Here is a 13,560-nt window from a genome sequence, read left to right on the forward strand (position 1 = left end):
AAACTCTAAAAAGCAGGAAACACCGTAACTAACCTTGTTCCTGGGGAGAAAATAAGGCTACCATATTCTTAGAAAAATAAAACTGAAAAGCTGTATTAAAAATAACTTCAGCGAAATTGTTGACAAACAACTCTTGAGGTTATCAAGCCAGCTACAAAAGACTCCAGGGGTTCTCCTGCAGGGTCCCAGTACACAGCACAGTGAAGCCTCACTACATGTGCAAGACACCAAACTTGTCTTGGGAGCAGAAAAGGTCGCTTTTATTTTCCCCACTTGATAGCTACTGCGAAAATGCATGCACTAGGGGAAGTCTGTATATATATAGTAAAGGAAACTACTGATGGGGAAGTAACAAATCTTTGTATTAAGTTATTTAAAGCAAAAGGAGAAAACTGTTCTCAGTTTAAGTTAAAAAAGGGAAAGCCCCGAAGAGTTTAGACAGAGGGAACTAAGCAAAATGCATCCCACAGCCAGACTAAGAGCGGGATTCAAGCAATTAGTAACTGTACCAGTCAGCAGCCTCGCAGTACAACAATTTCACGCAGAAACCAAACAGCCAAGAAACTGGAACATAATTTGGTAAAACAAATCCCACAGGGTAAGATTTCAGGGGGCAGGATGCATTAGGAACACGTTGCAAGTGTTTACTGCTTCACATGTTGAATGTTTTCAAGCACTCTTAAGGCATTATTCATGCACACATCTACTTTTACACAAGTTAGGGTGGCCAGCTAACCATGCCTCTTACGCAACATTCACACTTGAGCATTGGACTGGCAAGTTACTGCCAAGTGTGCGCAGAGGGATAAGTATAATCTGTTCCACGTCACGATGCTTTAAACAATCAGACAGTAAAGAAAGGTAGTATTTTTAAAACCCAGTGCAATTACATGTTTATTCTTCCTGAACAATTTCTCAACACGCAGGACATGCTGCCAACTCCGAAAACGCACCCTAGAAGAAATGATCGCTCGAACTGCCTTCCCGCAGCGCCCCGAGTCCCCCCGTCCCTAACAATGATGTTGGGTGGATTCCAGTCCTGGTAATCAGAACTGTATTGTGATGGACTCTGTTATTTGAACTGCAAATATTTAATCTAATTTAATAAAATTGGACTACACGATATGGTGGTTTTAAATTACAAACACAAAGCCAGAGTTTTGACTGGTGCCAAAAATCTGAAAAGCTCACTCGTAATAAAGAACTTTATTTAGGATGGGCTCCAGCCTTCCCTGCCTTTTGTTTACACCAGACTGTTCAGGAGTCTTTCTTCTCCAAGCAACTTAACATTCTTGGCAATGGGATTTCTGCAGGATATCTTCGTGCCAGAGACTGAAGTGCTGTTGCATTGAAAGGAAAATAAAAGAAAAAAAAAAAAATCTCCCCTGAACCTTGCAACCTGAACGCGTACATATCGCATACCAATCCCCAAAAGATTAATGCCAATGCCCACAAAGAAGAAGCATCAGTGTTCTGGAAAAACAAAATCAGCTAAGTATCTTCCTGCTTTAAAATAACAATGATTTTTAATAATGCTATTAGATAGATTTATCATCCTTAATTCACCCTGTCTGACAGGGCTTTTATCAGCCAGAGTCTTATTCGGAACTCAGTCTGGGAAACAGAAAAGGGGCATGATGTGCAGGCACTCTTTCCTTTTTCCTGCAGAAATACACTGTTAGAACACTTGGAGTGAGAAGGGCAACCTATCCTCAAACTAAAACTGACAAGGAAGGACCCCTACATTGATGAGAAAGGGAGTTTTTTTGATCAAAGACCTGTTATGCTGTGAGGGTGCTAACACACATTCCCTGGAAACTGAACACCTGGTTTCGAAAGGAATAGACAGAGAGCTAGAGAGGCCTTGGAATCATGCTGTCCACAGGCCCTACGCAATGGGTACGATGCCAAGGGATGCTTCCTTGCGTGGAAATGCTGTGATTTCCCAGAGGAGACTGAAAGCCTTCAGCAGAGCAGAAGTGAAAGGCAGCAGGGGCTGCTAGCAGCCCAGCAGTTTCTCCTGCCAGGCAGGCACGTATGCAAAGCACATCTTTATGCTTTGACGGCTTTAGAACTGGAGGAAGTCTCCTTTGAGGGCAGTCCTCCACCAGAGCTCACCCTCCCTATGAAAGGCCACGTCCTGAAGCCCAGACAGCGTCTCTTCGGCTGTCCGGGGCGCTGATGATGCAGCAGCGTCTGCTGCACCTAACGTGGTGTTCGGTCTGTCATTATCTAGAAGCAGAGATTAGAGGATGCCCTGTCCTTCAGCAAATCCTGTTTTCTAAGCTCTGCCTTTGGAGTCCTCCAGAAAGGGCTCGCTTTCTTGCCAGCAGCCCCAACCACCCCAAGCAAAGGCACAGGGTGTGCACAAGAACAGAAGAACCTCCATCCTGCAAAGGGCTTGCCAATTTTTAATTGATTCTTGTGCAGCTGAAGTGTCTGGCACCTTCCACCCAGCTCACCCTGGTGACAGGGAAGACCATCTACTGCACAGCAGCCAGGAATTCATCCACAGGTCCATCCAGCAGGACAGGCGCTATGGTCCAGAAAGAGAAGTTCACCAAAAGCTCTTCTAAGGCACAGAGCTGGGAGGCAGGAGGCACAGGGCAGGAGTGCAGAGGTTTGTTTTTTTTCTTGTCAGATGGAGGAAGGAAAAAAAACACCTTCACAACAATTTACAGAGATAATGAGAATTGTGTTGAAACATTCTCTCTATGTGAAAGACCTGCTCTACTTTTAACTACTAGAAGAAATTGTGAGGAAATAGGGGTACAGCCAGTTCTTAGGAACTGATTAGGGCAGCTAATTTGAGCAAAGGCACCAGAAAACCCATAGGGAGGTTTGGTTAACATTTCATCACCGTTCTTTACCACAAGGATGACACACTTTTTGACTACCAGTGCTCATCCCTGCACGTTTGAAGATCCACAAAGCATACCTGAGAAACACCTAGGCAGCACACGCAGAACGTGTGAAGTTGAATTACACCTCTGCGTTCCTCTTAACCCTATTCCATCCTCCAATGAAAGATTTTTCCTGTTCCAAAGCAACTTCCAACACACCGCACTGTCTGTACTATCCATGTGAACAGCAGTGCTCCCCAGATTGGGGTGAGCTCCTCGAAGTTTAGCTGTTCCCCAAAGGAAGCTGCTGACGATCACAAGTTTGCAGGCTTAGAAGCTGAGGCTGTGTTGGCTTAGGCATGTGATATGGAGCTGAGGACCACGGCCAACCAAAACAAACTGGTTTACATAATATATAGCTGAGAAATAACTGACCTGCTTAGCCACCATGCAGAGAAAAACCTAACTGAGAAATAACTGTCTAGGTGTGAACCAAAACCCTTGCAGGAAGTCCCTACGCTTTGACTGGCAGAAACATTTTTATTTATTTTAAATATAAACTTGTATATAAAATGCAAATCCCAGAAGAAATGAACTTTTCTTGGTACTTTTCTCACTCAGCAAAACATACTTCGACTTCAGACACGCAGATCTCTGTATTAGTTCTGACTTTGTGAAAACATCTCACAAACTTTGACACACAACGAAGCTGTCTTCTGCATGCAGCTTTGCAAGCCTGCACACCCAAAGCGATCCCAGGCTCCCTCTAACACTGCTCACTCAGTGACAGCTGAAAGGGGGAGAGGGAGAGCAGGGTGGAGTGAGTGCTTCTTAAATAAATCACTCCATGAAATACAGCTTTTTGGTTACATAAGTGGTTTTTTTTTTTTCCTTTTTCAAAATAAGGGCAGCACGTCACGGTAAAGACAGTAGGCAGCGCAGAAAATCAATGTGAGCATTACCTGTTTTTCTGAGTGGGAAGTCATCTTTGGAATCGTACATGCCCAGGACAGGGTGATTGTAGGTGCCGGATACGCCGCTTTGGGGTGGGGAGCTCTGGTCCAGAGAGCTGTGCTGTGTCTTCCTACACAGATGGAAAGAGAAAGAGAAGGGAGAAACTTTACCCAAGTGAAACATGGAGGGAACGAAAGCAGCTTCACCTTCTCTGCTCCTCTGTGAACAACAAAAAGGGAAATCTCTTGGCACTAGCTTTCGCACTCTAGGCACTCATGCTGAAAAGAACTGAAAGATCATTTAAAGTCTAATATACAGAGAGGTAACTAAACATATGCTTAATTTTCAGCAGAAGAATTATCCCATTGAGCAAGGCACAACTCATTAAGGTATTTTACCATAACTTCAAGCATGTATTTGAGCTGGGTTTTGGTAAGTTATATCCTTGAAGCTAAGCATGGGTATCGTTATTCCCCTCAACCACAGCACGAATGAACAATTTCCCTTACTGAATAAAACCCTGAGAGAAAGCCTAAGGATGAAATAAAACCAAAGGATGAGCACATTAGGGGCCAAATATATCAGCTGGGTAGCAGCAACCATAGGGGGTCTTCTGCCTTGTGCTTCGCCGTATCCTCACCCAAGCACTTCGCAGTGACAGGGCCAAAGTACTCAACACCCTTCCAGATTAACTTGTAGAGGCTGATAATTTAGAGCTTTGTTTGAGCAGGCTGCTTGCTGGAAGTAAATCACATGCTGTTGGCTAAGGATATTAAATAATGAAAGTGTTTTCTAAACCTCCTACCAGCTTGCTGGCTGCATCTTTCCTACTTAACGACTTGTGTCCAGCTTTGCCATTTCTCGGAGCTCTTTGAACCCCGATCAGTACAGACTTCTGGAAATCTCCAGACTTTTTATGTCAGCAGATCAACGGAGTAAGTGACTTAGTGATACAGGTGACAGCCATGCAGCTATCAAACAATCTTACATTTTAAATTCAAGTAAACAGAACTGAAACCCTGTTTTACGTCTTTAAATGATTAAACAATATGGGACAACACCAAGCAAGCACTTCACCAAAAGAAGTGAAGATTTGAAATTCTACATTGTTTAATAATCAGGCATTCTTGGAGACCTTGATTAAAATATTCTGCTACAAAAGGTTCTTTAAGCATCAAAAATGAGCCATTCCCATTTGAAAATTATACCAATTCATCCAATTCCTTGAACTTTTGAAAACTCCAATCAGAGGTAGGCTGCTTGATGAGTATTGTATCAATTCCAATACAAAGTTATACCCTTTAAAATATAAAGGACTAAAAAAAATACCAGGAAACTGCATCAAGAGTTTTCTACATGATTGTTACAAAAACCTCTGAAAAGTTTATTCAAATATCTACATCAAGATTCTCATCCCAACAGCTCTTAGCAAGCAGTATGATTCACTGTGGTTTCCTAATCCTCCCCCCTTTATATTCCAAACTTCTCTGTAAACACAGGCTAAATAATTTTTTGTCCTCGCTCTGTTGTATTACACATTAGCATTCACACACATCTTTGCACGTACTTTTTTACATTTGCACCAATAAATGCCCACATGCACGCTCAGTTTAATCATCACCTGAAATCAAAACAGAACCAAACTGAAAAATATTTGAATCCCTCCCGAAAACAGAAGTCGCTTTCTCTGCCCAGATCTGCTCATACCATAGGAAGGCTGCACAGAGAGATGTTTCACAAACAGGAAGCCCAGGCTCTGCAAGCCAAGAGCCCTCAAACCCACCATGTCACACAATGGCATTTCTGCTCTTGCCTATACAAGCAATAGACTTTTCTTTTTTTTTTTTTTTTTTTCTCCCCCCCTCTCCTTTTTTTTTTTTTTTAAATCATGACTTAAGCTGAACAATCATGTACATTGAAGCTATTTTCATCACTTTGTTAGGGAATGCGCAGGAACTCAAAGGGCCTGTTTAGATGTGCTTTGGAGTTGCTGAATGACAGATATTTAACTCTGCAAACATGAATACATTATATTGCTCGAGGACTGGGATCCAACACCCTACACTGCTTCGAGCAAAATGCACTGGGTCTGCATGCCTGTTCAAGAATTTCAGAGGTCTTGAAAGAGATGAAATTGTATCCTAAATCGAGTTTGCAGGCATTCCTGGAAGTACATACCTTCACATAACACATTCCCTGTTCTTTGGGCTGTGAGGTCCTTCAAAAACCTACGCACGCAGCAAAGCATGCGTGACACTTCAAACACATTCATGCAATGCAAACTGAATATATATTCAAACGTATGTATCTGTGCTAAAATGCTTTGGGTACAGAGAATGCCAACATCCATGTACGCCGGAATAACTTAACGTGTAATTATCTCTCTCTATCTTCTTAACATGCAAATACTCAGCTAAACTCCCTTTCATGATTGTTACTGCGTTGAGTGGCTACTTCCCAAGCGCATTTCTGAAAACTTCCTAGGGAAATAATAGCCCTGCTTGTTAAGCCTGAGGTGCTCTGTCTATGTTCCTGTTAAGCCACTCTTATTTATGTTAAGTATCTTCGAGAGCCAAACCTCTTGCGAGCAGGGCTGTCCAGCAGATTCAGAATCCACAGGAGGGACAGTCTGACAATGAAATTCAAAAGAACCTCTGCTTTTGTTGCCTGTCATTGACATAATCTGAAAATTATAGTCCACAAAGCAATTTTAAACAATTACATATAGACTGGAGCTGCATATATTAAAGAGGCTACGAAATGGATTGAACAGCATAGAGCTGAAGACTGAGCAAGACCTCTGTGAAAGCCTCCGAGAAATAGTATTGAGCATCGCATCTTCCTTTCGTGTAGCAGATCCTTCGGACCATGACCATATTCTGCAAAACCCCTACAACTGGTTGCTTTGCATCTGAGGGTCTGTGTGTATCAATGTCCTTCCACATTTGTGATTAATTAGAAAATATTCACTGATTATAAACACTCAACGGCTCTGTACCGGCAACAGCATTGGGTGAAGTTTAATGATATGTGAGATATTGTTGGTAAACGCATCTGCACAGCTCTACGGACAACCCAAACCAGGCCAAGCGAGTCAGGGCAACGACACAAACGCTATTTCACATGTGAGTATTTCATGTCAAAGGCATTGACGCAGAACTGCTGCGGTGTTCAATACCCTTAAGAGATCTGTTGTTTTCAAGCAATGCTTTTAAATATTTTTAAAGGAATTCGCAAACCTTAATAATACCAATGGAAGTGCTTAAAAGCAGGCGTGTCATTTAAGAGACTATTTCAGCATCTGTTACCATTTAATTGGTTTGCCTGCTCACAGTAGGAGCAGCAAGTCTATCTTCTGCAAGCCTCGTTTGCGTGTGTTAAATCCAAACACCACCCAATTAAATCACATTACAAGTATGTGCGTAAATATCTCTGTAACTGAATTGGTAACCTATGAGATGATATACAAATAAATACTAATACGTAATTAATTTAAAGGTTTTCTCTTTTTTTGTGTGTGTGTTCTTTTTTTTTTTTTTTTTTTTTTAATAGAATGGAAACTAAAATCTTCAGCTTGTCCCTTAACAACTGAAGGGCTTCATTTAAAAACCTCCCACTGCAGTTCCACAGCCTTGCTGCTGCCTGCCCTCCTCAAAGGCTTGGCAAAACGAGCTCACGTCTGCCTGCCTGCGACTTATCACTGAAGCATGCCCTTAGAAAGATTTGTGAGGCCTCTGAGGCTCTTTCTTCCCTCTCCATGCCTTGAGTTAGAAAGCAAAGCACTGTTCCTCTCCCCACCACGAAACAGATGGAGGGAAGATGAGGGAATGGCAAGCCTGAAAATAAGAGGACGGCCCCCTGTGCAACAGTTTGTATGCTGCCTCTATATGTGTTGCACTTCTGGAGCATCACTGGAAAGGGATCTTTAGATAAACACAGGCCACAATAAACCTTAAAGAATACATCTGTATTCAGAAGGGTCTCAGCATTAGCTTGAAACAAGGTGGGAAAAAGACTGAAACCTGGAACACAACAGCTGAATAACCTCCCGCACCACAGCTGGCCCTGTAACTTGCACGATGCTACGGACTGCTGCTCTTTGATTCCTCTCTGGATGCTGGATGCTTGGAAAAAGAAGTTAATTGAAAAGTGTGCAAAACATAAGGAATTCAGACCACTCCCGAATTTATTTTCCCTTTTCTAACAGATTAAATTCATCTATGATGACAATTCTATGTGAGCTTTCTCTAAGGCCAAAAGATCAAAGATTCTGAAGAAAGCATTCATTTACTATCCTTAATTCTAATTTAATATCTTTTTAGCCTTAAAAGTTAGGCATTTTAACCAATTGGAAAAAAAAAAGAAGGCAGAGAATACAGTGCCTCACAGGGTCTTCAACTGCTTTTAATAAAATCCCCAGCTTTCATGGTGAGTCTCAATTAAGAACAGTGGAAAATCAGTTATCTCAGAAAAAATGATTTATGTTGTCTTGAATGAAATTCAGTTTCTCCTATTTCTTCTAATATCCTTGACACCAACTCAATGGACTTTACCTCTGCATAAACTACCAATGTTTCACTACTTTAACCAGTGCCATAACCATACAATTTTGAAGTCTCAGATGAGATTTTCACAGACGTATTAAAATTGCTCAATCTCACCCTGGTGGAATAATGTTAGAATTTTCCTGCCAACTACACTTCAGCATTTCTGTACTGGCTCATAGCTGGGATGTCTTTCAAATTTAATTTCAGCTTAGTTTCTCACTTTTGGAAACATCATCTGACTACAAACTCATCATCCCTGTATACATGTTTATTGCTTAAGACTTAAAACATTATCAGATGCTCAACTTGAACACAATTTTCACAGCAAAAGTTTCTTGGCTTTTGTCTTTCAAAATTTCATGAACTTTATGGTCACTAAAGACAACATCCTAAACATTTTTCTTATATATAGAGAGAGAGATAGATAGATATTTACAATGCTTTAGTAGTGAATGTTTTTTCTAATAATCTCAGTTTTTCAGATTTTCTCTTATACAATAAATAAGTGAATTTCTGGAACTGAAACTTGTACCTCAATGCCACCTGTAACACTGGTTATATTTGCTGTTTGGTGTATTAGAACTAATCAAAGAAGTCATTGTTTCCACGTAATTATAATATCACCTGCTATCTTCTCACTCCACATAACGTTTGGGTTTTCTATAGGCCCACAGCTGAAAATTTTCGGTATAAAATATGGATGTCAGGGCAATTATGGTTACAGTAGAAATGGAGTGTACCTCAAGTTTCCAGCAGTTTACAGAGAAGAACCAAGTGAACAAAACTTCCATCTTTGAGAGGTTAAGATGAGAAGTAAGCACTAAAAAACCTTACAAATACACTGCTAGTTCAACTACCTTGAGTTGCAATTCATTAAACATAAAACCTAATTTCCCCATTTTCTTAAAGTTTCATAACACCTGGATGGACCAAATCCCAAGTAAAAACCTACACAACTTACAAAGGTTGATTCCATGATGAATCATGGAATAAAAATGACAGCAAAGACCCCTACTGACAAAAATACTCTTAACATCACAGAAAGTGTTAAAACTATTCACACTGAAACCCTCCAAAAAATTAATTTTGGTCATTTCATCAGCAAAGTCAAACCCTAGTTCTATCATTGTTACAGCTGACGAGTAAACACATCAGGTCTATTCCCCACAATTCCAGCAATTGTGAAAAAGGTGGCACCGGCTGAATCGTAAAGATAAGCCCAGTACCACTTACCCATACCAGAAGCGAGGATCACTGGATATGCAGTGGTTGAGATTCCGGTGTGCCAAAGCCTTCTTCTTATTTAACACAAATTCTTGTAGTTTCATCTTGACTTCTGTGCTTGCCACTGCACCTGAAATGTCAAAAACAAAAATAATAATAAAAAAAAAAAGGTTATTTAATGAATTGACTTTGGACAAAAGCTGACACAAAAATTTGCATACTTCAAAAATTAAAATTTCTAAAAGGATTCAGGATTAGATCTTTGATTCTCAGTCCAATAGAAGAACGTTTTTTTCAAGGAGAAGAACAAAGTGCCTCCAGTAAGGAGCTCTCTTTCCACCCCCCCTCTGGCTTTGCATATAATCACAACTTATGTTTGAAAATGGAGATTTAATCAAAGATTTATCATTTTTCTATAAAAGATTTCTGAAGAGGATTTTTACACTTGCATAGAAGTACACTTCGAATAAAGCACTTGTACTAGGTATTCCAGCTTTCTTTTAATCAAAGGTATTTAAGAAAAGGTCTTGCGTACACTCAAGTTTTTAAATGTCACATCTGCAAGCAGAAGGGGAATGAAACGAATGTCTCATATGTAGATTTTGTCTTGAAAAATCTTGTAAATAAGGACCTCTTTGTTCAAAAGTATCTGTGTACAATAAGACCTACATAATATTCCAATTCATTTACAAGTGTGCAATCTATTTCTTCAAATAGAAAATCTAACATTTAAAGAAAAAAGTCAGTAATTTTGTAGTGTAGAGTTAAAATGTCAACTGTGTAATTTCTAATCATTATTTCCTCCACAATAGAGACCAGTCTGTTTTACTGTGATGATGGATTAAAATTATCATTCAGTTGACAGAACAGATTCGCAGGCAGAGTTCCTGATGGAGTAATGCATAGAAAGTTTGGCAAGGAGAACATGTGGAAAATGATGGTTCATCTATACCACAGGGTAAACCACGAATTCCAAAGGAAAATATCTGGGCTACAAGAAAATGAAAAGGCCAGGAAAACTGTCTGCTCTTCTGGGAGTAGAAAACTCAAAATACGACAGGGTGATCTTTCGTCTCCTGGATCCTGCTCAACAATGTGGTGCCATTTGACAGACTAGGGAAACATTTTTTTAGATCTCCACAAGAGAAGTAAACTGCAACAATTCTATAAAGCAGTGCCTGAAGATGTAATATTGCTCAACCACTGAAGCAGAGTTGAAAAGCTTGAAAAATTGCTTTTTTGGAGCCCCACATTTCTCACTAGTTCTACAAAACGTAGGTTTGGCATGCACCCCAGCAGGAAGTTCAACTGAGGAGCTGGAGATAAAATCGTGTAGCGAGCCACATGGCTAGACCAGAATAGGTGACAAATTCATGCATAAAGGCCTTATCTCTCCAAAAAGTGTCATCTTTGATCTATTAACATTTTAAAAATAATCAAACATGGCTGGGTTCTATTGGTTTTGGATAAATCTGCCATTATTTAGAAGATCTGAAGCCAAGCATTTTTGGATCCTGAGGTTTGCAAAAGTTTCCCTGGCACGTCTTCCTCCTTAACTAGAAGCTGAAGAGCCCCACATATGCTGAACAGGATAAAAACACGTAGGCCTTCTCTTTCCTGGGCAATGCTGGAGCCATGGACAAAGCTTTCATGCAAGAAGTCCTGACCATTACTCAGCTCTTGACCCTTGAGAGTTGAAAGATTAAATATATCTATATATAACTCCCTTTTAACATACTATATGTGCAGTGATATGATACAGGCAGAAGTACTCTGCAATACCCAGCAAAGACATTAAAGAGGAGGAAGCCAAAGGCGAAAAGGCACAATCTGGCCCATACATGACGTTATTTATACACTGTGCAGGGGTACAGGCAAGGAGGGCAAGAGCACAAGCCAGACATGCAAAGCTCGTATGTATGGAAAGTATCTTGCTTCTACAGGCAGGAAGCAAGACACTGAACCCTAGGAGAAGTGAGAGACCATGGCAGAGAAAAAGAAGGACGAGAGGGAAGGAACTGGTGAACAAGAACTGGCTGGGGCAGCAGCTGCCCGTGGTGTGGAGAACCAAGCTGCAAAGCAGGCAGGTACGCTTCAGAGGGCCCAAGTGTTTGAGAGGAGCAGGGAGCAAAGAGCAGATCAACTGATAAGGACTGCAAACAGGAGAGAGCCCCGATGAGCAAAGTACTACAGACAGGATGGGTCTAAATCAGGAGATCGAGAGCCAAAGGATTGAGCCAGGCTACAACCAGAGGGGAAAAAAAAACACAACAAAAGAGGTTATATCCTGTCCCAGAATCAAACTACAACTGAATATGGGACAAGGCAAGGGCAGTGGGAAGAGAGTACTGGAGGTCTGAAGCAGGACCAGGCTCCTGCAAGGAGGAGGTTGCACAATGCAAGAACAGAGGAGCAGAACAAATGGAAATTAATGAGAGAAAGCCCTTAATGATAGTGTGGGCTGATCGCAGCCAGCCAGCCTGTAGGAGAAAGCCTAAAACAAGCCACAGTCAAAGGCTGCCTGAGCAGCAAGGGGTTGAATGGTCCATGCCTTGAAGGAGGGAGATGGGAAGACAGATTAGGCCTGTCTGGAAACACTGATGCACAGGACTGGTTTTAGGTTCAATTGTAGCAGTGGAAAGACGGGACAACCATCTATCACTCCTTACCCTGCACAAAAAGCACCTTTAGTTTCATGTGGGTTTTCCTTCTTTTCTTAGAGACACGCTTTTGATCAAAAGCTTTCTGATAGCAGATTTCGGTTCACAAGGGATGGGGTAAGGATCCCGAGATGAGAAAGCAAGCATCTGGTATTATGGTAATCTAGCTCTATTTGAGCGTTGACTTCTAGGAAGTACAAAGCAATCTATTTTTCTCTTACAGTGATGGGGGAAGGATGGAAAATAAACTATATTCTTCATCTATTACACACTCCTCATTTCAGATTTGGACAATTTTAACTGTTACGCTTAGCAAAACTTTCTGATGTGAGAAAAATAAGTATTCTTGAGAGCTTAGCTGCTATAATGATTATACACTATAGTACTTCTTAAATAAAAGTATTTTAAAAATAAAACTGTAGCCATGGGAACTGGATCTTCAACTTAGCATCCCCAAGTTCTGTTCTTCCTTCTACACCTATGTTTCATCCAAAAGGTGCTTCAGATGCTTTTGTCATTTTACAAGAGACCCAGGAATTTTTGTTTATTGTAAATTATCTTAATGAGAATAGACAGGTATCAGCCATAGAAAACATCGATACCAAATCAACAGTTGATGAGAACAGCAGGGTGAAGTGGACGTGCTTATAGCTCTCACCCAGTTCAAACTCACTGCCTTTATTTTGGAAAACAACAGAAAGCAGCCAGAGGACAATGGGAGGAATCGCTTGTGGCAGCCAGCTGCACGCTGAAGAAGCCAACCTGCATTGTCATCATCCTTTACTCACTCCTGAAAGTCACACCGCCTCTTTTTCTTTCAATTCTGACCCTTTGCTTTCTTTCCCAATACTTAGAAGAAACAAACAAAACACAATAGAAATGCACACACGTGCTGGAGCTCCCATGAACCGCTTTGCTAAGATATTGGGGTAGGTCTGCCCGTTCCCTCATCTGAATGCAGCTTCAACAGCTTGTCCTTGCAAGATGCATACCCAGGCAGTGGGGAATTCAACCTTCTGAAAAAAAACACCTTTCAGTCTCCTTGACCCCAGCCCCTTCCTGCTAGAAAAGTTGTTCTTGGAGCTTTATCTTGTCACTGGTCCCCAGACAGTACCTCATCTCCTGGGACCATTTAGCCCTCTCTGCTGCTTCCATTACAGGCTTCCTTGTGTCATTTGGAATGAAGACCCTAACGAGTTGATAGCACAACTTTGCAAGGTATTTTTCCTTCCATTCACTTCTAAAAGAAAACGGAACAAGCAAGCAAAGTGTCTTTGATAAGGGGATTTGTGAGGCAATAATCGTTTTACTGAATCTCGTCAAGTGCATAAT

The 13,560-nt window shown here is 41.1% G+C and overlaps 1 protein-coding gene across 38 annotated transcripts in view; it reads right to left on the reverse strand.

Annotated features, from left to right (window-relative positions):
- The window catches only part of HDAC4 (histone deacetylase 4), a 234,312-nt gene that overhangs the window by 88,592 nt on the left and 132,160 nt on the right, over positions 1-13,560 (reverse strand). For 37 of the 38 annotated variants that reach the window (XM_084288680.1, XM_084288701.1, XM_084288688.1 and 34 more), the window contains 2 exons: positions 9,578-9,698; positions 3,806-3,927 (listed from right to left, as the gene is read on the reverse strand). In XM_084288680.1, the coding sequence (XP_084144806.1) occupies positions 3,806-3,927; positions 9,578-9,698 (243 nt within the window). The remainder of the gene's footprint in view (positions 1-3,805; positions 3,928-9,577; positions 9,699-13,560) is intronic. The other variant, XM_084288674.1, reaches the window with a different exon arrangement.

Source organism: Netta rufina, assembly GCF_964035555.1.
Source record: "Netta rufina genome assembly, chromosome: 6".
NCBI classification, from domain to species: domain Eukaryota; kingdom Metazoa; phylum Chordata; class Aves; order Anseriformes; family Anatidae; genus Netta; species Netta rufina.